The sequence below is a fragment of the Calonectris borealis genome, chromosome 3, assembly GCF_964195595.1.
Source record: "Calonectris borealis chromosome 3, bCalBor7.hap1.2, whole genome shotgun sequence".
Lineage (NCBI taxonomy): Eukaryota > Metazoa > Chordata > Aves > Procellariiformes > Procellariidae > Calonectris > Calonectris borealis.
Window position 1 is genome coordinate 116,205,888 of NC_134314.1, and position 25,744 is coordinate 116,231,631.

General features: G+C 49.7%; 1 protein-coding gene across 4 annotated transcripts in view; it reads right to left on the reverse strand.

Moving 5' to 3' along the window:
• SLC8A1 (solute carrier family 8 member A1) overlaps positions 1–25,744 on the reverse strand; it is a 110,310-nt gene that overhangs the window by 9,891 nt on the left and 74,675 nt on the right. Inside the window, exons 2-8 of one of the 4 annotated variants that reach the window (XM_075147542.1) lie at positions 8,102–8,208; positions 5,470–5,490; positions 4,636–4,653; positions 4,508–4,522; positions 3,733–3,801; positions 2,716–2,846; positions 1,443–1,542 (exon numbers count right to left, since the gene is read on the reverse strand). In XM_075147542.1, coding sequence (XP_075003643.1) covers positions 1,443–1,542; positions 2,716–2,846; positions 3,733–3,801; positions 4,508–4,522; positions 4,636–4,653; positions 5,470–5,490; positions 8,102–8,208 — 461 coding nt within the window. Of the gene's footprint in view, positions 1–1,442; positions 1,543–2,715; positions 2,847–3,732; positions 3,802–4,507; positions 4,523–4,635; positions 4,654–5,469; positions 5,491–7,656; positions 7,761–8,101; positions 8,209–25,744 lie in introns of all 4 variants that reach the window. The other 3 variants (XM_075147543.1, XM_075147540.1, XM_075147541.1) reach the window with 3 other exon arrangements.

The following is a 25,744-nucleotide window of genomic DNA, read 5'->3' on the forward strand; positions in this document are numbered from 1 at the left end:
AGCTTGAGGAACTAAATCCTGGCAAAAAAAAAGTAGGCCCAGAGCTCAGAGACAAACTACTGTTCCCCAGCTGCAAGGTACAGCTCATGTCTATTTTTTAAATGTTTGTTAATTATCCTGTTAGCACTGATGGTGGCTGTATATTCAAGACGTGGTGGCAATGGGGCTTTCACATAACTGCAGTCTTTACATATGTCACAGAGATGGGATCCAAGTACCCGTGATTATCTTTGCTTTAATATGGGATGCAATTAAATAATTGATTCTGGCATGGATTAGTTTAGCTGTATTAGCTACAAAACCTGCAGCAAGGATTGTCTTGCATGATATGTTCATGCTGTATCCAAAATAATGGGAGGCTCTTGGCTGGAGGCTCTAAGAATAACTATGCTACAAGAGGAGAGATCACAATTTGAGGAGATAGCTGCTGCAATGTCCTGTCCTCGTTTTTGGAGGCGGAGGGTAAATGGTAGAGCCATCACTTTTAACTACTTTGTGCTAGGCAGAGGTTACCCTGTACAGCAGGGCTCGAGGTAGGCAGTGTGCGTTCCCCCATATATTTGAATGCACAGTTAGCCAAAAGAGATCAAATTGCCTTCCCCAGTGATTTAATTTAAGCTGGTTGATTTTGCCCTAATGCGTGCACACATGCAGCCCAGGCTGGGCTGTGAGGTTGTAACATCCACCCAGTGAGTTATAGTGTCTCCAGCTGTTAAAAACACATCTGGAGGAGACCTTCTTTCCTTCCTCTTCCACAGATGTGGGAATGCTAATACATCCTATACTGGGCATAGTGGTAAACATGGCACTGGCGCCTGTGAGAACAGTACAACAGGGCATTTCTGAGGGAAAGGCAATTCTCCAAAAGAGGGAAGATATGATCAGATATGACCTGATATGACCACAGATATCACGTGGTGCTGCAGCTATTGGGCTGCTGAGCCATAACCTCCAGCCACAGCTGGAGCAGCAGGAGTTCCTGAAAGCAGGGCAAATTTTGGCCCACGGAGAGGGGGACTCAGTGGCTGTCTTCAGGGCTTGGCACCCTCGCTACCGCGTTGTCCTCACTGCAGCAGTACAGGGAGCACCAGGGATGGGGAGCACTGCTCCAGCATCATTTATGCCACTGAATTCAAACACTGCATTCGCCTCCCAAGTCTCTCCCACTGAAATGACTTTTCCCCTCTGCCATCTGGTAACAGCCAGGGTGTTTCTCTGCCGGGTGCTACAGACATACTTAATGCAGGAGGTTTCCTACACATCAGACAAGGTGATCTCACGAAAGGGTTTAATCAGCTGTCTTATTTATGCAGATGCTGTAAATAACTCTGCCACCTGTTTTGCCTCCCGCTGCTCCACTACGGTCTGTATTACTGATACAGCCAAGCCGAGACATGAGTGAGGTTGATCGTAATTCACCTGGAGCTGTGGTCCAAACTCACCCGCACTGACAGTAATAGCCTCAATAAACTGCTCCCTCCAGCTGTTTGTGCCAACCACCAGGGCCAGGTTCGTCTTCTTAATGAGCTTGTCCACCGTGTTCTGTGGATGGAGATGCAAAGGAGAGAATTAGGGGCTAACGGGCTGGAGATGCTGGGCTAAAACCCACCGGCACTAGTGCTTACAGTATGCACTTATGGAAGTAGATTTTAAGCTCAGGTCAAGAGCCCCAGCAGTGAAAGCAAATGTACGTACTTGCAATTCCCCTCGCTGCCACTCAAAAAGACCTTTTGAAATCTGCTCATGATGGGAGTTTGAACCATCTCAGCGGAGGTTTAACAGCAAATAGTGCTGACGTGCCACAGCTCCTGTTGTTCCCAACACCTTGCGAAAAATTGTTACTGGGCTGCTTCAAAGCACTAATTGGGACTTGATCAAGGCCCATTTGCGGAGCTGGGCTCTACCTCTCTGTGCTGCTCAGGAGCTGGAGCTCAGCGCTGGCAGGGAAGGTCCTGCGGCAGCAGCGGGTAGGAGATGCTCCTGGGCAGGCAGCCTGAGGACTGCCCGCATGCTGTGATGCCTCAGACACACACTGATGGGCGGGCAGCAAAACCATGGGAGGCAGCCACCACTGCAACACAGTAAGGGTGGTCTGTTATTTTATATACTACAGAAAAAATGGAAAAGATAATGAAATGGCCAGTTTTCAGCTCTTGGCCTGGCACACACATTCACGGCAGCTTAGCTTCACAACCATTACTTGCATTTAGGATAGTAAATAGGCCTTTGCGCTGGAAGTCCCAGGCTCGGGGCACACTCAAGACCGCCTGTAAGTAGGACCTGGGTGTAGCACATCACTGTGAGAACGAGGTTATATTTTAAAGCAACCTGCAGCATTTTGGAGCCCAGTCAGCTCTTAGGCTCACCAGATTGATGTGCTTGTATAATAATGACCACAAGCAGTCTGTGAGTGGGACAGAAAGTCTGGGATCATCCTCCAAGGACCATGGCTGTGGGCTAATGGACAGCGTGAGGATGCAGAGTGTACTTTAACCCACTGCCATCTCACTGAAGTGACCCTCACTCTTTCATCATCCCTTGGCTCAGCCACCTTTCAAAGTGTCCCTTGGTCCTGCTCTGAGACCTTGTCATGCCAGGAGCTGCCTCGCTCTTTGCTGCGATGTCATTAACATGTGCTTGCCAATGCTGTGCAAACCCAAAAGGGAGGTGAAGCTGGAGGTGAAGAAGAACAGGGACAGGGGACGCAGACAGTACCTTGAATTCGTAGGATTCCTCAATGATGACTTCGAGCTTGGTGTGCTCCCCCAGGACTGGGCGCCCCATCTCTGCGATTCGACGTTCTTCCTCCTCCTTGCTGGTCAGTGGCTGCTTTTCTTCATTCTCCTCTGCAAAGCAAAGAGCCTGTCGGTGAGCCAGGCCCGGCTGGTCACTCTCTGGAGCTAGCTTCCCATCAGAGGGGGAGGTCAGGAAACCTCTGGGTGGGAGCATGAGCGACAGAGCAGCTGAGAAGGAGGAGGTCATGGAGCAACAGACAAGGTAGTTTTGCTGGGAAATGCTAGCAAGAGGTCTGCAACTCGTCCAACCTCAGAAGGAGTCCAGTTCACCTTCAGGGCTCGGGAATAGCTTATTGCCTGCTACCTGCTGCCTCCCTCCACAGGGATGCTGGGAGGGGACAGATCATCACTAAGGCTGCTCCATTTCCCACCTCTCCAGGTCTGCATGGGGGATGGTAAGGACATTTCCATCAGCCTGGTACAACCAGAGAGAGCTGCCAGCAGCGCCAGGGCTGAGACGGGTATGAAATCTTGGCTCTGCCTCCTTCTGAGCAGGGCTTTACCTTGGGGAGGGGGCTGGCAGCCCGAGAGCATGAAACCCCTGCTGTGATGGTGGGGCTGGAGGAAATAGTGCTGGGCCATACAGGTGCGAGGAGTCATCCATAGGGCATGGCCTGGCCCCAAACCCTGAGAGAGGAGGCAACAGAGAGACTACAAGAGCAATGGAGCAGGTCTGCACCTCCACTGGCATCCATGCAACCTTTGGGACATGGGGACATCAGGTAGCATGGCGACCTCAGGCAGCATGGCTTTTGTCACTGTCCCTGTGCAGACCCCCACTGAGCTCCCTTCCAGTCCACCCCAGGGATGAGAAGAAGGACATCAGGGCTAAAAAGGGCTGGATTCACTCGAGACAGGAGTTAAACTGTCAGTAGGCAAACACCCCAGTCAGTCCGTATTAGACCACCATGGCTCTCAGGCGTCATGCTGCGGGTACCTTGGATGGTGACCACGGTGCAAGGAAGAGGATGATCTCTAGCCTGGACCTTCCTGAAGACAGGTTTGCCTATCAAAGCGATCAGCGGGAGATCAGCAGGAGGGACTGTATGCCCCGTGCAAACGGCCACCGTGCGGTTAGTAAACTCTACTGCTACTTCACACAGGGTTAGTGTCACTCCCTGGCCGGTGCCCCTCATCTGCACAGGCGGCACCGTGCTGTGGGAAAGCCCTTCTCTGCCTGCTGGCAAAAGGGACTGGCCTCATGGCCAGAGCCTTGTTAGTCTGAACTATCATTTCCAGGACTCCTGAGGGACTGCTCTGCAACATGCGGGACCCAGGACCTTCTCCCCCTGCAGTGCTCGGTCTAATGATGGATGCTCGGCTGGCTAACGACGGATGAGCAAACCCTGCTGCTGGGTCTCGCTGGTGGGAAGGGTAGGGGCTGCGTGCTTGAAGGAGCCATGGGGTTCTGCACCTCCTGCAGTGCTCAGGAACCCTGGCTGCTGCCTGGGGAATGAGGACAGGCTCCCCGTGCCATACAGAGCCCTGTGCACACCTCCTGTGCAGGCAGCAGGGAGGAGAAGGCTGGACCAAGTGGAGAAGACCCCCCTGCTCCAAGAGATGGAGGGGGGCTGCCTGTCGCTTCAGGGGTGACGGCTCACCCTCCCCGAGGTGGGGGTTAGGTGTGTGCAGCAGGCAGAGCACACTGTGAGAGGACACGGTGTTAGCGTGACCGGTCGGGGTGGCAGGGCCTCAGGGCGGCACCTTCTTACCCTTCCAGAGTTTCCCTCCAGGACAGAACAAAAGCAAAGAGGAAACCAAAAGGAAAGAGTGGGGTGAGCATATGGCCATTAAAAGGAGGGAAAGGGGGAAGCAAGGGGGGGAGAGCAGAAATCCATACCTGTGATGGTGAAGCCACCTAGATGAAACCAAAAATGAGAGAGAGAGAGAGAGAGAGAGAGAGAGAGGATTAGCATCAGCACAGCAACACGGACACCCTGCAGCCCGTAGGGAAATGATGGTCCTTCCCTGCCCCATGGCTGGGGACTGTGGACATGGGGAGCTGCTCCCCGATAGGCACCCTAGGGATAGTGCGGGGAGGCCTGAACACAGGCTTTTCAACCCACATCTGCAAGCTGCCACCCCCCAGTATCTCATATATGCTGCAGAGTGGGTAAAACCATTGCGAGCTTGCCCTGGAGCTTGGGGTGCTTCGGGGAATGAGAGTGGCTTTGATTCCCTCCTCGGCCGCCCTACCCTGGGGATGGCCAGCCAGGAAATTCAGAGGCTGGGTGGGCTCTAAATCTCTCCAAGACTGGACGTAAATTTTGTGCCACCTCTTCAAAAAGGATTGGCCAACTTTCCTATCCAGCCACAGGCATCCCTAAGTCGCCAGGCAATCCTGTTTCTGCCATGCCAGTGTAAGAGGCGATGGGTTAATTTGCACGGCGCAGGTTTGTAACTTGGGGTGTCGGCGGGTTTACTATGACTGTAACAACGCCAGTCCCGAAAAATGCTCCTTGCCACAGCGGGTTACTGCTCGTTAACGTTAGTGACTTTGGGGCTCTACTCCAAGGAAAAATGTAGCATTAGATACCTGAGCTTACTTAAATAGTGCTGACCACCCTAAAAGAGAATGTCGTGAGCAAAGAAAAATGTCAAACAAAATCAATTGTCTTCCAAAAATACACAGACAAACTGGAAAAATGGAAAAGAAAACTGAATGCGCGCTTACCAAGCTCATTCAACAACAGGGCTGTGAAGGAGACAGACAGAGACAAACACAGAAGAAGAAAAGTAAATGAATAATGAAATCAAAAGGGATATCCACAGAAAGACTCCAGATCCCAGGGCAGAGATTTCAGATCTGTAAAGCTGCAGGATACCATTAGTGTTGAGAGAAAGGCACTAAAAATAAAAGGAACAGAAACGTTTCATGGGATTGTGGATTTAAAATAAAAACTATTGCAAACGTGGGGTGGATATGGGATTAAAAGGTACACTCCAAAAATTCATTTTCCCCCTTTGAATTGTATGTGCAAGATCTTCCATTGGTCTCGGAGGCAGTTCTGCCCCGTCACAAGACGTCCCATGTGCAGCGGCTACTGGCTTTGACCTCCTCCAGCTGCCTAATGAGGAGCAATAGCTCAAGCAGGCAGCTGTGCTTCTGGCATATACAAGGAGAGAAGAAAAGTCTGTGGTAAGGCTTGGCTCAAGGATCTTGTCGCTCACTGTTTTAGGTCTCCAAAACAATAGAAAAAGCCTCTCCCTTAGTGCACTGGTGGGTCTCTGGCCCCTGAGGCGCAGACCCCACCATGGCTACGTGGCCCAAGGGTGACACTTCAGAGATGCTCTTGTCTCCAGGGTGCCGAGCACACAGCTCACCCTGCCTTACTGCCACTCGTACAAAACCAAGCACAAAAACTGAGTTAAAAAAAAAATCATTGCATGGCCAAAGCAGCAAATAGCATCCTTTAAAATCTTGACTTGCCTTCCAGCTAGTGAGTTTGCAAAGCTGAGCTTCCCTCAGGTTTCTTTGGTTATCTTTGTGACCAGGAAGATGAGGAACTTTATTTCCTTTTCCTTTTATTTTTAACTAAAAATTTCAGCTGGGATCTTGTGAGTTGGTACCACGATTCTCAAACCTGGGGCCTGGAAAGCATGTTGTGAAGCTGGGCAAAGCCGGAGCCGCTGAGTTGAATTGACCATGTGTCACTTTATCCTGGTGACACTGGTTATGCTCCATAGATGCCGCTGGCACCATTTAATGACACACCTGCAGAGCCTGGGCCATGCCAGCGTGTCTGATTTTTTAGCCCTGCTTCTGCTAGCTAGTCACATAAACCAGCAGGAAATCTGATGGAGGGGACGATGCAGGTGACCTAGACGGCACTTGCACTGAAGGGGAACGTGGCATCGCTGCCGGATGTGCTTTTAGCGTGAAATACAGCAGCACGTCCCTACTCAGTGTGGGGACTGCTGGGGGCCCTCTCTGTCCTGAACAAATAATATATTACAACTCCATGCCTGCTGAAGAGAGACCTTACGTCCCAGAAATTAGAAAGCACCTTCAAGGCAGACAGACCAAATGCTGCTGCCAATTTTTGACAAAGGCTTTAATAAGGGTCTGTTGTAGGGCAACTAATTATCTTAAGTAACTCTAAAACTGCTTCTTGCTCAGCGACCAATAGTGTGCAGAATTAGCTGTTGCCACTAATTTTCACTTAATTTCCTAGCAGGAAAAAATGCACGGAAAAATAAGTGAACTGTGTCTTTTTGGGAAGGTTTGCAGTTGGTTTAGAAATGTGATGAAAGAAGAAATTGTTTTTATTATTCCTGTGAGAAGCTATTATCCAGTGCAGAACCATGAAACTTTATTTGAGTATAACCTGATTTCTCCTAGACTGATTGCATCTTATGGTATTACCTGCTTGTGCCATGATTCTCAGCTATTTTCAGATCCTAGTGCCTAGTATAAAAAGGCTAAAATTACTGCTCTGGCCATGCATTTTATTTGAAGCGAAGGCTATTTTATCTTCTGATAAAAATGATGCAGCGTTGCCTTTTTACTTCTCGAAACTGAATTTTCTACTTGATTAAATGAAGGTGTAGCTGTGACATGGCAGGGCAGCGCTCTCAAAATGTCTCTGGGGGCTGGCGATGCTCATCGTCCCCTGCCTGGGTGCTCTGGGGCCCTCCCCGGAGCGTGCCTTGCTCCCCGGGGGCTCTCGTGAGCGAGACGGAGTCCTCCCGAAATGAAAGAGGAAAGAAAACAGAGCAAAAGTGCAGTGGCCAAGCTTCGAAGGAGGGAGGGCAAAACGGCCGGGAGCCAAAGTGCGAGGAGAAAGGAGTGTGAGAGTAGGGAGACACAGAGAAAGCGGACGGCAGCGTCTCGAGAGCTGGTCTGGTTTTACTCTCACACCTTTCACTCCTCGTCGTAGCCACACTGGATCCCCAAGCACAAGGAAGAAACTGCACTCTTTCTCATACTCCTCACGGTCAAGTACTCTAAGGGTAATGAATTTCCTGTGGGAACACAAGACAAAGGCAAACACATGATTGGCATCACACACGCATGCAGTTCATGTCCGCCCGGGTGCCGTGGTGCCGGAGATGGTCGGGTGGGGGGAAGCGGCTGCACATCCCCCCTGGGGCTTATGGGGAAGGGCAGGAGCATCCCCACCAGCCAGCTGGGGTCGGACTGTGGTGGGCTGGGGAAACGCTAAGTTCAGGGGGGATGGGAAGTGTCCTCGCTCCTGCCCTTTTCCATAGGCGTTGGGGATGTGAGCTTGGTGTTGCAGGTGCCAGGCATGAGTGAGCCAGAAGGGACACACAGGCTGGGCTCAGCCCCGGAGCACGTCCCCCACCTTTCTTCTCACTCATCTCCACCAGCCGGGGCTCCCCGATCTCTAGGTAGAAGGTCTTGTTTTTCTCATACTCCTCATCATCTATCACCTTGATTGATATCGTTTTGCTGGAACAGAGAAGAAGAAATAGAGATTCAAGAATAAGGGGGGAAAAGGGAGGAGGGGAGACTGAGAGGAGGAGGAGGGTGGAAATGGCAGGAGAAGGGCACTGCGGACAGAAAACAGTGGGTTTGCTAGCACAGGCTGGAGGGGCAGCACAGCCGAAAGCAAAGGGCAGGAGCCGATGGGACGACCTTGCCTCAGGATGAGCACAGACCACAGGGTCAGAGTACCAGCAGCTCGCATGGTGCCATCCTCCCTGGCATGGCCAGAGGCCACGGCTGGACATGACGCAGCCTGGACCAGTCTCCCCCAGAGGTGCCTCGGCCCAGGGGCAGCAAGACACATCCCTTTCCAAAAATCTCTGCAAGGGGTTGCAGAACAGCCCCTTGACAGCTTGCACACACTGCATAGGCTCCCAGGGGCACGAGCTCTGGGAACCAGCACAGACCAAGCCCCTGAAAGCATGATGCACTGCTTAAATCAGCCCCTGCGCAAAGAAGAGGCTCTGTCTCACCAGGCACAGCAGATCCATGCACAACATCATGATCAGCTGCTCAGTTTGGGCTTTGGAGGCTCCAATTTACAAGCTTGAAAGGGGTGCTGGAGTTAGGACTTTTTCTGTGGAGGGAACATAAGGGAAAGACCGTCTTTCTGGTTAGGGCAGGGTGAAGGAAAGCTTCACTGATGTGAGATTTGACTTTTTTATTTTCCTTTGCAAGCAGCACATCCTTCCCCAAGCCCCAAAGGTTTGGTTCTCTCCTGTTCGAGAGTTGTGCAGCAAGTCTCTCTTCTCACAGGGCCTGGGGTTGCTGAATTTGCCCCTGCGGCATCAGCAGGGCAGGTCCAAAGGCAGAGCCCCTGCTCAGAGCACAGCCACAAAGCATGCATCATGAAGAGTGAAAGCCTTGCAGGAGGCTGTGGCCACCAGCAGAGAGATTTGCTCCTTGGGGCACCCAATAGAGTGAAAATTGAGTGAATGAATTGCTTTACCAGAGGAAAAAATTAGCACAGAAGAAGTTTTCCAGCTCTTTTCAGGGACTCACTTAAGTAGTTCAGAAACACCCAATCGAAAGCTGCTCACCAGAAAGTGACCAAACCCCTGGGGTACAACGGGCTAGGGCATGGCAGGGCGGCTACTGTGGTCCTTCCTGCAGTGCAAAGTCCTTGCAAAGACAAAAGAGGGGGCAGAGATCCAGCAGCCCCTGCTCCCGCCCCGAGCACCCTGCTCACTGTCACGCACGCGTGGCATTGCTGCCGGGATGGGACCTCCTCCTGGCTCTGACCTTGTCCCAGACAAGAAATAAGAAGGCAATAACAAGAAATAAAAAGGCAATGCAATGACTGTCTGCAGCCCTCTGCTTGCTGCTGACCTCCTGGCTGGGTTTGCTTTTTCCCCACGCTTGACGGCACTGCCCTCCTGTGAATGCTCTTGCTCAAACAAGCTTCCCAGTCACCCTCCCCCTGCCCAAGCCTGTCTGTCCCGTCCTTCGAAGAAACACCTCTTGTCCCATCGCCGGCTCCTCTGCGCTTTCCATGGGCAGCCAGCACAAGTCGGAGCAGCCTCGAGGCTGCTCTAATATATGCTCAAGGAGGGTCTGCTGTTCCTGGCAGGTCCCAGCACTGAAAACCCATAAACATGGAAGAAAGCCACACTCTAGGGGAGTGAAATTCAGGCCACACTGCCATAATTTCTGGCTTTCTCCCCTCCTTGCACTGTCTGTACTGCCACCCAGAGCCCCTCTGTTAAGCTGACAAGGATTTGGCAGCAGAGTCGACATTTTATTCTCATTCAGAGCAAATACCATCAAGCACTTGGAGGAACAGCCAGGATGATTTCTGGTGCTGTTTGCTATGAGTCAGAACTGTATTAAGTTTGCCCTTCATGCTTATAATGAAACCATTTACTCAAGAGCAAGTGATGGTTGTGAAAAGTGTAACAATGCAGCACGGCTCAGTGTAATTGTATTTTATAATGAATATCTGTAATAATTTGTTCTGTTTGTAATTATTGCTGCAATAGGTTTGTACATAGGAAAAATGGTTACCAAGCATGCAGCTGATCTTGCTTTGCATTGATGAGTTAGGGGAAATTATTGTGTATTAAAAAACTAATGAAGGATGCAAAAATGCTCTCAGCCAAGCTATCAAAGAGGACCTGACAGAATTAACAGAATGGCACAATTTTAAAAACATTACTAACAAAATCAATAATTTTCCTGACAACTCCCATTAAAATGTACACTGCACCCTGCCCCCATGTATGAAAAAAGCACCTTTCTCAGGAAAGTTAATTTAAAAAGCTGCCTTCATCAATTCTGAGGGCAGCAGAGGTATTAAGACGTAAACTTCCCATGGGTGAGCTCTGGCTTGCTGTGTGTGGCATTCCTCAAAGCCCCACAAAAAGAAACCTGGGTGCCAATTAAAAAAGCTGTTCCTGATGCTTAGACCCAACACCAATAGGACTTCCTTGAATAATGCGGCCTTGGGGCTTAAAGTGCCGCTGCCAGCAGGTGCTGCTATTAGGCAGTTTTCCAAGTGATCTTTCTAGGGTGCAAGCAAATGCTCTATGTTGGGTAGACATGTGCACTGATGCTGTTTCTGCTGTACAAAGTTGTTGGGAAAAAGGGTGGGAGGAACAAATGGCAAGTCTGCTCTCTGGATGAATCTCCAATCAGCAAGAATTGCTGAGGCAAATTTGTGCCTGGGATGAGACTGCAATCCTGGAGAAAAGGATTTCCTCCTAATGGTGTTTGAGATCACATCTGTTTGAGAAACAGCAAGTATGTGAAAATAACACAGGGTATTCTTAAAGCATGCCTGATCTCCACTGCACTGCCTTTTGCCTGCTGCAAAGCCCCTCTGCAGGGTTCCGCACGTATGTGGCCATGCTGCAGGGTTTGATCAGTGGAGAAGGAGGAGCATGGGGCAACTGCACAATTTATCCTGCGTTAGAGTAAGGACTGCTTTCTACAGTAATCTGGGACATGCACTGATGACATCCTGCTCTTGCTGGACCTTCTGACGTTGACTCTGCCTCTCACTCCTCTCCCAGGCAGAGATTTGCTGGATAGCGTGGGCTGTGACGATGTGAGCAGCATCAAGCTACTGTGGGGCTGCCCGTGCAGGCTGTGGATTGCAGCCCACGTTCCTGGTGGCCTCACCTAGTCCTGTGCTCCTGTTGCATTCAGTGTCCAGTTTTGCAAGCCTGCTGCCTGCAGTCCTCTTTTTCAGAGGTACATGTTGCTGTGTGAGGCTGATTTTCTTGCATTACAATACATGGTGCGAATGAGGCAGACCAGGAACACCTGGCAGAGCCAAGACAGCTTGCTAAGGCTCACGGAGTGATGTGGGCTGCAGTGCTGAGCGCAGCAGCTGAGACGTCTGCCCCTTGGTTTCCCTAGCTGGACACAGCGGAATGAAGTATGCTGAGACCCAAAGTCCGGTACTTCAGCGCAAGTACGTGCTGAAATTTGCATTTAAAATCTCTCTCTCAGGGGCTCTTTCAGCACAAGACTGATAGTCCTTGTGCAAACAGAAAACAAAAGGGACGCTGTATAACACCCTGAAACCCCCACTGCTGAGTCACTGCAAGGCGAGAAACCAGGAGTCCCAAATCCATGAGACAGAGGGAAAAAACGGAAGATTAAACCAGAAGATTAAAGCAGCCTCTAAACCATTACATATTTTCTTCACCTCATGCGAGCCTGGGGTCAATCTAGATGGTGTTTCCAAGCTGTCCCTCAAATTCCCCCAGAGGTCTAGAATCAGCTTTGATTTGGGGATGGAAGTGGTGTTTCTGCCATAATCTAACGTCTCCAGGAGCTGGGTATTTAAGCCAAACACTCAAGATCCCATGAGTTGTGCAACACCACAGCCCTTGAAAAAGCTGGAATATGCCTTGCCCCTCGGTCACACTGCAGGTGGGAAAGAGCAATTTCTGGAGCGTGTCTCCAACAGATTTAGGTGCATGGGGCTAGAGGTCCCTCTGCCAAGCCAGGCTGTGTGTTGGCCTAAACCACCAGACTTGGCACACCTCTGGCCTTGCTCCCTGCCCACTGCAGGGAACCCCAGTGACATCATGGGACAAATCTGCAGCAAACCACTGGCGCTGCTGGGGTTTTCCTTCCATTGGTGTTTAGTCCATTTCACCTGAGCTAAAGAGCCCTGCTCTGGCATGAAGGCTGAGGGCATCCATGGCACATCCAACTGTCTGCATTTCTGTACCAGAAATTGCTCTTCCCTGAGTCTGTAGCTAAGGCAATTGCTGAGGAAATGAGTTTCATCTCATTTCCATGTACCGGAAATCAAAGAATAAAACAAATCTTGCAGAATTGCAGCTCCAGCTCTTCTCCTCTTGCTGACACCCAGCAGCAACAACAGAAGAATGGTATCTTCGCAAACATGGCATAAAAATCTCTGCCCTTGCTCCAAGCTCAATGTTCTTCATCAGGATTTAGTTTTTGTTTCAAACCATGCTATTTCATTTGAAAGGTCTTTTAACAGAGCATTCCCACACAACCCTTAGTTACAATAGCCCATGGAAAAGTCCTCTTGGCTGGTGATGCTCTAAGGATGGTGCACCAAGGGAAGAACTGCTATACCTGATCGGACCCAATGGCCATCCAGCACAGCCTCTTCTTCTGACAACTGCCAAGAGCACCTTCGAGTAGGAAGATATAAGAGCAGGATGGGCACATAGTCAGTATTTCCAACTGATGCTTTCCCAGCCCCCAGATATTTGTGTCTCGGGGATTTCCTAGCCAGACCAGGTTTCTATGTATTTAGCTATGCTCTGCAGATTTCTCCCATTTCCCTTTGAGCTTGGGTAAGCTTTTGGCATTTGCGGTATCCCACGTGCCAGGCAGAGCAATGTCATTGCTAATGCCAGCTCAGTGACATGGACAGCAAATAGCTGCTCTTAGAAGGTGATGTGTACTTAGCACAAGCATGCCCGCCCACCTGTGTTTTCTGGGCACATCTCTGGAAAGGGCAAGAGAGCGCACCCACACGCCTGCCTATATGTGACCCCAGCAGGGACATGGCACTAGCAAGACAGGGCTGAATGTCCCCCGTCAATGGGCAAGCAAACTGGCTTTGTACAATGGCAAAGGTACGGCAAGAAGAGAGCTAATGCTTAGAGAAAAATGCCAGCTGGGGAAGGCACCCTGTGAGCGATCCCATGCATGTGCAGGGACAGGTACATATGTAATGAGCTAGCATGGTCTAGCACAGGGTGACAGGAGCAGAACAGAGACCAACAGGGGAATATTTCTCTACAAGGTTTTTTTTTGTCCAAAGTCACATATGAGAAGATGGGCGCAGCACTGGGCAGAGGTGTAAAGAGCTGGGACTCCTAGCTCTTCCATCTCCGCTAGCCTTTTCTCTCTTGTGGAATCAGATGGCACCAGGAATGACTGGTGACAACCTACATGGACCTTTGCATTAATTTCAAACCTGACTATCTGCACAGTCACGGCGCACCAGTGGAAATCCTCAATATACTCACAAAAACCCTGCCATTCCCAGTCTACACTGTACTGCTTAGTTAGGTGAAATGGCAGAAACCCCCCTCATGACTCGGACAAGCGACCAGCACTGCAAGGACCAAGGGAGCTTGCTGTTTCCAGGGCATCAGCAATCAGCTCCAGAGAGATCCAGGCACGATATGCTGGGGGACAGGGGACATCCTCCAGGGCACTTCTTCTTGACAGGGCCAGATCTCCAGGAGCAGAGATGTGTCAAGTCTAGCACTCACTCCCTACTGCTGCTCAGATTCAGCATGGCGAAAGGTGGTTTTCATTGCTGCAAAACGCACCTCTTAGCTCTCTTTTAGAACCGTAGTCATGCCTTTTTAACACTGCTTTATTTTCTTTTTTTTTCAACTGAGTGAATGAGGCCAGCTGCCTTCATCCTTGGAGATGCCCAAAGCTCGCTTGAGCAACTTGCTTTAGCTTTGATGTTGGCCTTCTGAGAAGAGGTTGGACCAGAGACTTTCTAATCCAGAGACCTTCCAATCCAGGGACCTTGCCCATCTCAGCTCTGCTGTGCACCTAGATCAGAGATCTCGCAACTAAGAAAGCACCATTGTGCCCAGATCACCCACGAGCTGGAGCTGGAATAGCTAAGAAGTACTGCATGTAGCCAGTAATGGTGTCTCCAGTGGGCCAGGAGAATGATCATCTCTAAACACACATCTCTCAACACTAGCCGTTATAGCAGTCAGTAACTAGCTTGCCCACGAGAACATGGCATGCTGTTGCTGCCTGCACAGACAGACACTTATTCCTGAATCAACAGAGGGAACCGTGCGCTTATGCAGCTTGTCACCCATCCAACTTTCACTGATCACCCAGGAGAACTACATGAATAGCTTGGAGGACTTTCAACTGCAGATTCATAGTTACAACATCCAGAGTAGGCAGTCGGAAGTGGAGTCCTGTTGCCTAAGCCTGGTGCTGCCAACCCTGACCCGCCAACAGCCAAGCACTTCCCACCCAGAGGGTCAGCGATCACGGCGAGAGAATAGCCATGAGGCATGCATGTTCTGGAGGTGACATTTCAAAGCCACACCCATTGGTGCTGCCTGTTCCAGCACGCATTCTCAAACTCCCACAAAAAGCTGCCACATTGATTTCTCATACATCTGCTTGTCAGCCAGTCACTTAATTAGCTGAAGTTAAAGCTTGCCATGAGAGATGGGCACATGGCTTGGGAGACTCCCTGCACAGCTCATGTGAGTGCTGGGCACCAGGCAGTGCCTGTGCAGAGGGGCAGGCGGGCTGCTGTAGGGGACCAGGTGCCGTGGCGGAGAAAGCTCCCAAATCATCATCAGGGCTGGGCACCACCAGAGCCAGCAGCCAGGCCCATGCAAGCTGGCTGTGGCCACAGCAAGGATCCTGGACCAGACCCCAGGGCACAGCTGGAGCCACCCACCAAGAGCAAGGCAGTTCTTTCTCTCCCCATGCCCGCCTTCACTACGCTTTACTTTCCATTTCCCTGCCTGTCCTTATCTGCTTGGTGAGCCTCCCTGGAGGCTGCAGGGGCTGGAGGCCCTATCCATCCTGTTAGAGATGCGAAAAGACCTAGCTGCTCTCGCGTCTGTCTCGGCAGCACACAACTCTTCTGACTGGGGCACCAGGGAGTGCTTTTATGCACTTAGCAGCTTCATTGCTCAAATTTCTGACAGCTACTCGAGGAGGGAAGTTGTCTTGTTGCTGGGAAGGAAAAGGAGCAGATCAGGCGTTTCTTCTACCAGTTGACAACAAAATTGCACCTGATGGTGAGGAGGCAACAGCCTCGCATGCGGAGAGACACCCAGGTCTGTGGTGGTGGTGTTCGTCCCAGCCGTAGGGGACGTGTGCCTGGTGGGGGACACGTGAGAGGGTAACGTGACCGCTGCTCAGCCAGCGCAGGCACACACCTTCCTGAGGGACAGAAGATGCACAGAAATGCGCCAGATTATGTGAATGACCTGGTGTCACTCATGATTTTAGCTGTTACCCAGCGGTCTTTGACAGATGAGAGGGTTCATTAGGGTTTGTGTCCCTGCTGATGGGACCCCATCTTTGTAAGATGTCCCATGAGTCACTCATGCAGGGTTCTTTGCAGAACCAAGCCTTGCTGACATGAAATGTCTGTACTTAATGAAAATTTTGCCTGAAGTGTGCTGCAAATATGTCATGGAGGGCAACTGAAGCTAAGCGTGACGCATGCTTTGGGAAGTGTGGATGGATGAGAGCTGATCTGATGTGGCAGCTTGGTTTGATGGTCTAGCAGCCCAGATCTGCATGGGGCTGCACAGTCCAATGCCTACCAGAACTGTGATCGAGCACACTAGCCTGGGCACTGCAAACAAAGGGAGAAGGAACCAGTCCCTCTATCCTCCCCCCATCTCTGGAGCCAAAATTCATCTGACTGCTCTTATTTTCTTGGTTGCCCTCCACCTCTTTCTCCAAGGCTTGCTGAATCAATCTTTGTAAGACCACAGGGCTGTGTTGTCATTTCCATGGCTGCATAAACCAACTGCTCCCCTGGCCTCAGGATGATTGAGTTTAAATGACAACATACAGCTCAAATACATAACGCTGGCCTGCTCCAGAGCATCACTGCCAGGAAAATCCTGGAAAAGGATCCAGCCTGATCTTCCTTGGCCTTGCGGAGATAGAAGACGTGGGAGGTGGTTTGCAGAGACAAGAGGACTGAGAGCTGTTGCTGCTCGAATGGTTGGGAGATGACAGGCACAGATGATGCTCAGTGCCTCAGAAAACACTTCAGGAGCGACGATTGCCAGGTAAGATGATTTCACACGTTAGACTGAATACTGGTTGACTTTCTTCTTAGGAAGGCCATATTGGGCAGGATTTGTCAGACCAGAAATGCTTTTCTGGGGAATCCTCGATGTTTGCTCTGATCTGACTGTGAATTTTGCACTCTGGCTAACGCACTTCTTCATTCATCTGCCAATGTCACATTTTGCAAAGATGCGTGGCACTCTCTTGATCTGTCTCAAAGCAGGGCCTGAGCACTTGGTCATGCTTAAATGTTTTGCTGTCCCAGGACAGCTGAAGGTGTGGCCTCCCCCTTCCCGTGGCTCTGGATGTGGCAACACCAGGACAAAACAGTGTTTTGCTGTTCTTTCCCAATCCCATTGCCATGCATGCCCTGTGATGGTGATCCACAGTCCTTAAAGCCCCCAGAGTGCCTGCTGGAGGCAGGATCATTGGGGGGATCAAACAGGAGAGACTCCATCTAGATCAGTATCTGGATCTCCAAGGACAGCATGCACAAACAGTGCAATACAAGTGACAACGACTAGGAGGGAAAACACATTTGATGTGAATTTGGTCAAAAACACCCCCAGCAGCAATTCCTCAAGGCGCCTGTGAAAGCTGACAGAGCAGAAATAACTTCTCCCTGGCTTTGCACAACCCTTCCCATGCCAGCTAAAACTGCCATTAGTCCCTAAAAATTCAGCCTGCGCTGCAAGCAAAGGATTGACTGCCCAGGGCTCAGCCCAGCCCAACACCCTTGCTCAGTACAAACCCCTGAAAATCCCATTTCTAAGCCTGCAGGGTTCAGAGCCAAAATCTGACATTTCCCCCCATTCTGCCTTTCTGGGATTTTCTCCTTGTGCCTTGCTGGTCAGACAGGTCTGTGGGTAATGCAGGCAGGTAATGAAGGGGACAGAAATTTGGCTGCAATGTTTCATCATGCTCCATCAGCAAGATTTGCCCCGGTTCACAGGGAACTGGGTGATGGGGGTGGCATGTTGCAGGGAAGAGACGTGTGCTGAGCTGAGAAGGGGTCAAGGCTGGATTTGAAATCCCTGCTGGAAAACTTGAAGTGGAAAACAAGCATGGCGAGGAATAAAATCATGAAGTGGTTTGGGTGGGAGAGGACCTCTGGGTCAAACCCCCGTCCCTCTCCCTGATTGTCCTCGTACACGTTCTCCCCAAGGAAAGCAACTGGAAACTCATACAAGTGCTTCTTGCTTCTCTACACACCCAAATATGCATGCAGCTTTTCTTTACAGCCAGGTCCCCTTTACAACAATAATTGCTCTAACCTTTCAAATAAATGTGAGTTGCTCTTCCCTGTGTGCACCTGGCATAGTTGCCATGACAATGCTCCTCATTGGAGACATCACTCTTATTGAAATGGCTTTGGCACTCCCCAAAATGAATTTCAACGAGCAACTGCCAGCAGAGGGGACATTTCTGCAGCCCTGTAAATCATTTAGCAAACTTTGCTGAGTTAAAGCTGACTAAACAAAACAGCGGGGACCATGCGAAATAATAGGTCCATGTCTAATAGCATGGCTTCAGCATCAGGAATTGGGATTCAAGGAAGCGCAAAATACGTCTGCTGTGCATCAGCTGCTCCAGTGCTGCCACTGCAGCAAAACTTTGCATCAATCATAGCAGTGCTTTCCTCCCAGGGAAGGCACATTTCAAATCCTGCTTGCCTGAGTTTCAGGGCAAGGGAGAATTTCCCTTGTTGTTTGGGAAGACACTGGACAAGGGGTCTCGATTGTGCCCTGCCACTCTGCCAGGGCTGCTGACAGGTAGCTCTGCTGCTGGAAAAGCAGCTGTACATGGGTAAAGAAGGAGAGGATGAGGGGATGCTCAGTGACAGCAGAGGGCATGCCACAGAAATTCAAAGGGCAAATATCAATATTGAATGTGCAGGCTCCCTTTGAGGAGCAGTATCCAGCTTCATTTTAACTCCATGCTCTGTCAGGGATGCCCCAAAGATCAGCCTCCTCTTTTCAAGACACTCCCCCAAAACTCTTGGAGTGGTGACCCAAATGCAGGATCAAGGCCTCCTGATGGTGTTGCAGAAATAAGCACTTCACCATCACTACGTTTATCATCCTTTATCTAGTGATGCAAGTGGCTGACTTCAAGACTCAGAAAGTACCTGTGACTGAACCAGTTTGTGCTGCGCTGCTCACACCAGCATGTCCTGCTGCTCTTAACAGCTTCTGTGCCAACTTAGCAAAACACGTGTGCATGCACACACACACGCACACAAGTTGCAATCAAACTGCTGAACAAAATGACATTTGCCTCAACACGCGGTGTGTGCATGTGTGCAGATGCGATCTGTATTTGCAAGCGCAGCACACAGCAAACATCCTACCTGCTTTGCCTGCTGGGGCCCTGCTGATGCTAATGGACTCATAAGCTACGGAAAAGCCTTTTGATCTTTTAGGAGCTTGTCACTAAGTGTCACACTGAACTTTTATTGGAAGAAGTTGTAAGTAATCTCCTGTCAAGGGAGGTTCAAGTGTAATGCTCACATTTTAGCAATTTAAATGACAGGCTGCAGAGTTCAATCCTGGTCCAGACTCCCTTTGCAAGTCACCCATGCTGGACCAGTATCAGGGGTTACCTGGCTGTATAAAAGACATGAAGCCTCTGGGTGCCAACATATGAAATGCTATTGTTATACAGGCTTGAAGCATCAGGGATGCTCATTTCTGAAGACCATAACCCAAACCATGAGCTACACTCCCGTGCCATGCAATGCCACTGCTATGCCACAAGGCAAGCCCTGCAAGGGAGGCGATGCAGAGCTACCCAGGGGTAAGGCCAGCAAACTCGGAACAGCCCCAGAGAGGGGCTGCTGCTACCGCAATGCTGCCTTAAACAGTGACAATGTTTGGAGCATTAAGTCAACAAATGACCCCAAAATCTCAACTCTAAGTTCTGCTGCTTGGCTCTGGTTCCTCTCTGCCCCGAGCCCAGCAAGACATTACAGGGAGGGGACAAACTTGGCCCCAGAGCTTGGCTCTCAACACGGCAGAGCAATGGGGAAAGCTGGTCTGCCTCTGAAATTTGTGTCTCTGGACACCACTTGTTTTCAGAAAGAAGGAATAAGTGCAGGAGCTGATTTTACCTCCTCTGGCTGGAAACACAGCAAGCCTTCAGACAGTTTGGGAGTTGTTCTAATTTTTTTTTTCTTTCCCCCTTCTTTTCCAGCAAGTTGCCTCTCCAGAGGGCAAAGGAAAAAACTGCGCCAGCTGAGACCTGAGATAGGATTTTTTCGCTGCTTTTTCAAATACCTCCAGGTCTTTAGGAGCTGCTAGCGATTAATGCCTATTCCCTTGCAGAGACCTTTCTGACAGTGCCTGAAGAAGATCAGAGGACCCTAATGTCCTTGGGCTGCTGTGTCCTGGCAGAGGCAGGCGCTAGAAGATGTGCGGGGCTGTGGTACCCGGGTGGAGGGTGCTGCCGCAGCAAGGAGTGATTGCCTGTCCCTGCTGAAGGGTTTTGCCACTCCGTGGCTGCAGCATCCCAACAAGGGCCATTCCAGTGGGGTTTCCCTGCTGCTGGACACACTCGAGATCAGGAGCACATGGGCAATTTCAAGAGCCACCGATCACACTGCATGACTGACATGTCATCTGTTTACTGCCAGATAAATTAAACTGTGAAATATGGCCCTCTCAACTGAAACTCTGTGTATAAAAACCCTTTGAAAGAGACATCAGGTCTCCCTAGTGATACATGGGGTTAAAGCCTGTGGTGGGAGCACAAAAGCGAATGCATATTTTCTAAGGATCCTTCCCAGTGCTGAGATAGGCAGGAAACCAACCCTACGAGGAGGATGAAAAAAATCTGCTTCTGTCTCCAGTTACCAAGGAGATTGTTTAAACAAAGCTAAAATAAGAGGAATCGAGTGGCCAAGAGAAACGTGAGCGTGGAAGAGCACTCGAGTGCTTTGTGACAGCTTGCTGCCTTACAAGCTGGGCAGGATCCCTGCGATGGGCTCGAGCTTGGCCAGCAGCTCTTCCCCTCTTCCTGGGGGAAAAAGTCCATGTTTCAGTTTACATGCACCTGGGTGAAGACGGCAAGGAGCATTTAAAAATGGCAACACAGAAAAGTCCCTGCCCACAGAAGCCTCAGCTGTGTGTCAGACCCATTTATGGCAGTCGTGGCAACAGGACACAGCATTTGGTGCCCTCAGCCTAGACCTGTCTTTGTGTGTTCAGGCCACCAGAGGAGACCTCCCTGCGGGAGCAAACTAAATCCAGCTATATGTGGGGCTAAATATGACTCCCCTTTATGGCTAGCTCAGCAGCTCCAGTCCCCGTCTATAAGCTCGGAGGGACTGGCGGATATATAGAATGCCAGATGGAAAATCCTACTGCAGAGCCCTGTGGACACACACACATGCTGGATTTGCTCCCTGTGACAAAGGCGAGAAGCCAAAGCCCACCAGATTGTTTGCAAAGACAGGGCTCTCTCAAGCCCCACAGGCTGCACACCCCACGTTAGGGGCTGCACAGGGACTGCTCCAGGTCCAGCTGCACATTGCTGTCATGCTAGAAACTGCTGATGTTACATGGAAGCAGCAATTCCCACACAAACCCCAGAGCCTGGGAGCTGGTTTCCATCCTGGTGCAATCCTTAGCTCAGACAACAAGAGGGAAAAGTTCCCAGATGCCGTTTCTCCAGCTGATCCTCATATCTTACACATGCTCATCCGGATTCCTGATGCCCTCAGGGCTTTGAGTTAAAGGCAGAGCATGTCAAAGCGCCTGTCGTTAAACTTGCCCATGACTTTCCAGTTTTAGAGTCTGTTTCAGTTGCTTGATACTTTGCCAGACTTTAGCCATTCAGACTGAAACTTTCCATATGGAGTGGCCACTGCTGAGAGAGTTACAAAAAGCCCCACCATCTTCGCCACTGAAGACTCAGCTTCGGGGAAAAAAAAATGCTGCTTTGCCCATGCAAAAGTTTTTTTTCCCAAACACCATATTGAGCAATTCTCTCTTCCTTATGCTTTGCTGCAGAGGATGAAACTTAGCAGAAGGATCTCTCCAGTGATTAGGATGTGCCAATCCCATAAAAATTTGCTTAAATTACACCAAGATCTAAGACTCTAAAAACTTGCAAAATGCGTAGGCTTCTTCGAACTGGCAGCTCAAGGTCTTGGAAGATTTCATCCGCTCTGGAAATGCTCCATCCTCTCCCAGTGCCAAACCTGCCTTTGCACAGGCTGTGCCCTCAGCAGGGCTTTCCCTGTGCCTGGGAGCCACTGGGGAGCTGGGAGCCCTGGCCGGGGTAGCTCTGGCTCTTCCCTGGTGACAGGGAAGCTGGCTGACCTGGGTGCCTGTGGCGGGGGCAGCCGCAGGGCCTGGGGAAATCCCACGTCCATGCCTCCCCTCTTTCTCCTTATTGTTGGCCTCTGAGCTATGAATGTCTCCAAGCACACGGACTTCCACTTGCTGCGAGGATGAAAGGCTCTCTGCAGTAATTTTGGCAGCCTTCCTCATCAGCTTGTGCTAGGTAAGCAATGATGCTTGCTGGGCCATCTACATCTGCATCCTCGTGCTCAGCCTGGGATCTGTGGGGAATGATCCTCCTTTTTTGACTGTCCTGATCCTGAGCTCAACTTAGTGAGCCAGGGCTGCTGAGGAAAGCCAGAGGCACACGGCTGGAGTTTAACTATGGGTCAAAGCACTTGGCTTGGTAGGACCATGTTCCAACCTGCTCATCGTGTTGGTTGGCTGCAGATGGAGTGATGCTACAGAAAAAAAATGCTGCTCCTGGGAAGGGCAATTTAAAACCAGAAGAGTTAGAAGCATTTAAATCACAAAGAGGTAGAAACACACCTCAGTATTGTGCTTGGGAGTTTCTCCCTAGCCTGGGCCTGGTGGGAACCACACGGATGGTTTAGGAGCTGTTGGGTGGCAGGAGGGCAGGACAGAGGCCAAGGGAACAAAGGCTGCCCAGAGAGCCCCTCCCAGTGCAAAGCCTGGGAGGGGAAGAAAGAGAGAGAGAAACAAAGCTAGCATTAATTGCCTTTAGCTCCAGAAAGCCACGCTGGTGATGGTAATTACAGTGTTAAGAAAAAAAGATTAAGAAGTGTTCCAAAGACACTGTCTGTCAGGATTCAAGGAAACTGTAGCGAAGTGTAGTAAGAGGAAAACAAATTGACCAAAACAACTATCCAGGAAATAAAGGTTGCCTTTTGTGTTCTGCCTTTTCCTCTCTGAAACTCATTAGCTTTTCCTTCAAGCATGGATAGGTGCTGTTGTGGGGATATTAGTGCTTTCGAAGAAGAGAATGAATCTCAGCAGGAAACTCCATTCAAAAAGCCTATTTCAAACAGGCTGAGATGCCCTTCCCAATGCTCCGTGATGCAGCCCCCACTGCTGTCATTCATCACACCAATTAACAACATCTCATCATAGTATCTATTTTTTGGCTGAATATCAGGATGCCGAACTGACCGTGAGCATGTTTGTTTATTACAGCCAGGTAGGGATCCTCTAGTAGCCACACACAGTTGCTGTTCCATTTTCTCACCAGACCTCACATTTTTAAAGCTATTTAGGTGTTTAAGGTTAATTTAAACCCTAACCACAATAGTTGTAGCAGGGCTCAAGCATGGTCAGGGTTTCTGGCCATGTGCCTACAGTCTCCAGGCTGAGCCTGAATGGCCAGAAGCTGCAAGGAAAAGCACCCAAAGACTCGGCTGGGACCAAAAGTCCCAAAGACTCGGTTGATGGTACCACCATGTGCAGCAAAATGCATGGGGATCTGGACCAAATCTGGACAGAAGGGCCATGAGGCCGCACAATAAAGTCAAATTTGCCACCCTGCAGTTTTCAGCATGTTTTGACTGCATTTCAAAATGAATCGGGAAAATCTAGGCAGCAAGCAGTGAACAAGCCTCCAGAAGTGCTCAGAGGATGGCAGCACCGGGAGAGCCAGGGTGAGTCCTAGCTCAATGGGCACGGGGCTCATATGTTTGGCCAAGCCAAGGTGCCCGGGCGCAGCTGCCACAGCCTTGGACTCGGGAGCTGTCTGTGGAGGTGAACATTTGTTTATGGTTGCTGTTTCCCCAGAGGAACCTTTGCAGAGCACATTAGCAAAAGTCTCTAGTTTTATTGGCACTACTCAGGGAAGATGTCAGGGCATGGAAAAAGAAAGAAAAAAAAAAAAGCTGAGGAATTTGGAATGGTGCTGCATCCGTATGCTGAGAGAGATTTTTAATTTGCTGCCTCCTTTTCTGCGAGCTACACAATGTATCAAAGAACATCCATTTTTTTAAAAAAAAGAACCCTCTGGTAATGGTCTTTATTGTTTTCCAATTCATAGCTGCCAGAGAGCCTGGAGGATTATTCTGCACAGAGCTATAAATGATGCCCCATATTAATGATTGCTTTCACTGATCTTTGGAGGAAAACTCCAGTGTGACTTGTGAAGATGAGATTTCCATTTCTACGCCTCAAATAAACAGCTTCATGTCAAAATCCTAGCAGATAGGCAGAAAAGTGTGCTTCCAAGCTCCTAGAAACCCAGATAAAAATGCCCAAGGTGTACTCCAAGTGGATGACAATTTACGTGCAATGGGCCCTGCCAGAAAAGCAGCAACCAAAAACTATCTCCAGCTGAAGAGCAAAAAGGAACCTGCACCATGTCCTTGGGCAAGGCAGCATGCTCAGGCATGAGGGAAGACCACAGTTTTTCCTGCGGTCAGAAAACGCTGTTGTTTCCCAACCAAAACAGCTGTGCCATAAAAAAACATCTATCAGAGGAAGGCTGGTTTGAAAGCTGAAGATAATACAGATTTACATCCAATTCACAGAAGATCTAGGTATAGGCACCGATCCCTCTGCATTTCCTAAGAGGCAGAGCAAGTCACACATCAGCTCAGTTACTTCCCTGGTACACATATGGTGTCCCACAAATAGCAGGGCCATGTATATTTAATAGGCACTGGCGCACACACACACACATGCACAGCCTAGAGGCATGCAGACAGAGCTGCAGCAGCCTCAGACACTTGCAGCCTCGATGATGGCTTGTGTTTTTGCCTTTTAAAGTCCAGAGCAGCCCTGTTTCCCTTCTGCTACTCCTGTTTGTGATCATCAGCCAGCCACAGGTAAGGGTTTGTTTTCCAGATGGGCACACACAAACCCTGTAAACATCGTGTGTCAAGAAGGGAGGGTAATGCCGCAAGCAGCACAAACCTGTTTGCTGACGTGATGGGAGTTATATTCACCATGAATTTTGTCCTTTATTAGGCCTCCTGTATTCACTCTATTATTCATGAATCCAGCTTCATTTCCTCAAACTTCAGGGGAAGCCAGGAGCTAATCGAGATGAATAATTTTTGGGCTGGCACCCTTCACCTGCCAGCACCCCATGGGGATGCAGTCAGTGCCAGGGGAACCAGGATTTCCATTCCAGGGCTGTTATGAGCATTAGGAAAATGAGCAATATCCAGCCAAATCAAGACCAGCTGCAAAAGTCACTGCAGCCTTTGGGAAAAATTTGACCAGCCCGTAGGGCTTCCCTTTTTCTAGCATGTTGATAGCTACAGGAAACAGACACTTTTTAAAGTTTTCACAACTGGGTTTCAGGAGGACTCGTCAGCCTTATTAAGTATAATATTTCACTCTGCGAGCCCTTATTTATTTATTTATCTTGGCCCTGCCATCCCCACAAAGCTGCCTGGAAGTGAGGAAACACGGTCTCACTGAATTTCAGACTGAAGCAATGTTCTGGGTCTGCAAGCCAAAGAAGAACAGAAGCCAAGTTAAAAATATGCATGCATATATATATATATATATATATTTGCAATTATTCTTTGTGGCAAGGATTTGGGAATTTGTTTTGTTGCTCTCATTGTGTTTATAGACCTTCTTTCCAAATCTGATACTTAGAGAAACATATTTTGTTACTATATCCAGCAACCATTATGGCATTTTGATTTGCAATGTGACAGGCTATTCCACAAACAGGACTACAGCCAGGCCCTGGTAAACAAGAGAAACAAGGCTGGGAAGTGAGGTATGTGGAAGGCTTGTCTGTGTGGTTTGTAGCTGTTTATTTAATAAAGATCTTTGCATAAGCTGAATTCCATGTATCGATGCAACCAAAACAGATGCCGCTCACTAAGCACATCCAGGCGGTGGTTGATTTTTCCCACTCTCTCTGTGCTGTTTGCTTCAGCTATGTGCTTAGATCACAAGTGGGTTTGTCCTGTTCCTCCATGTGGATACTAAAAGAGCCCAAAATG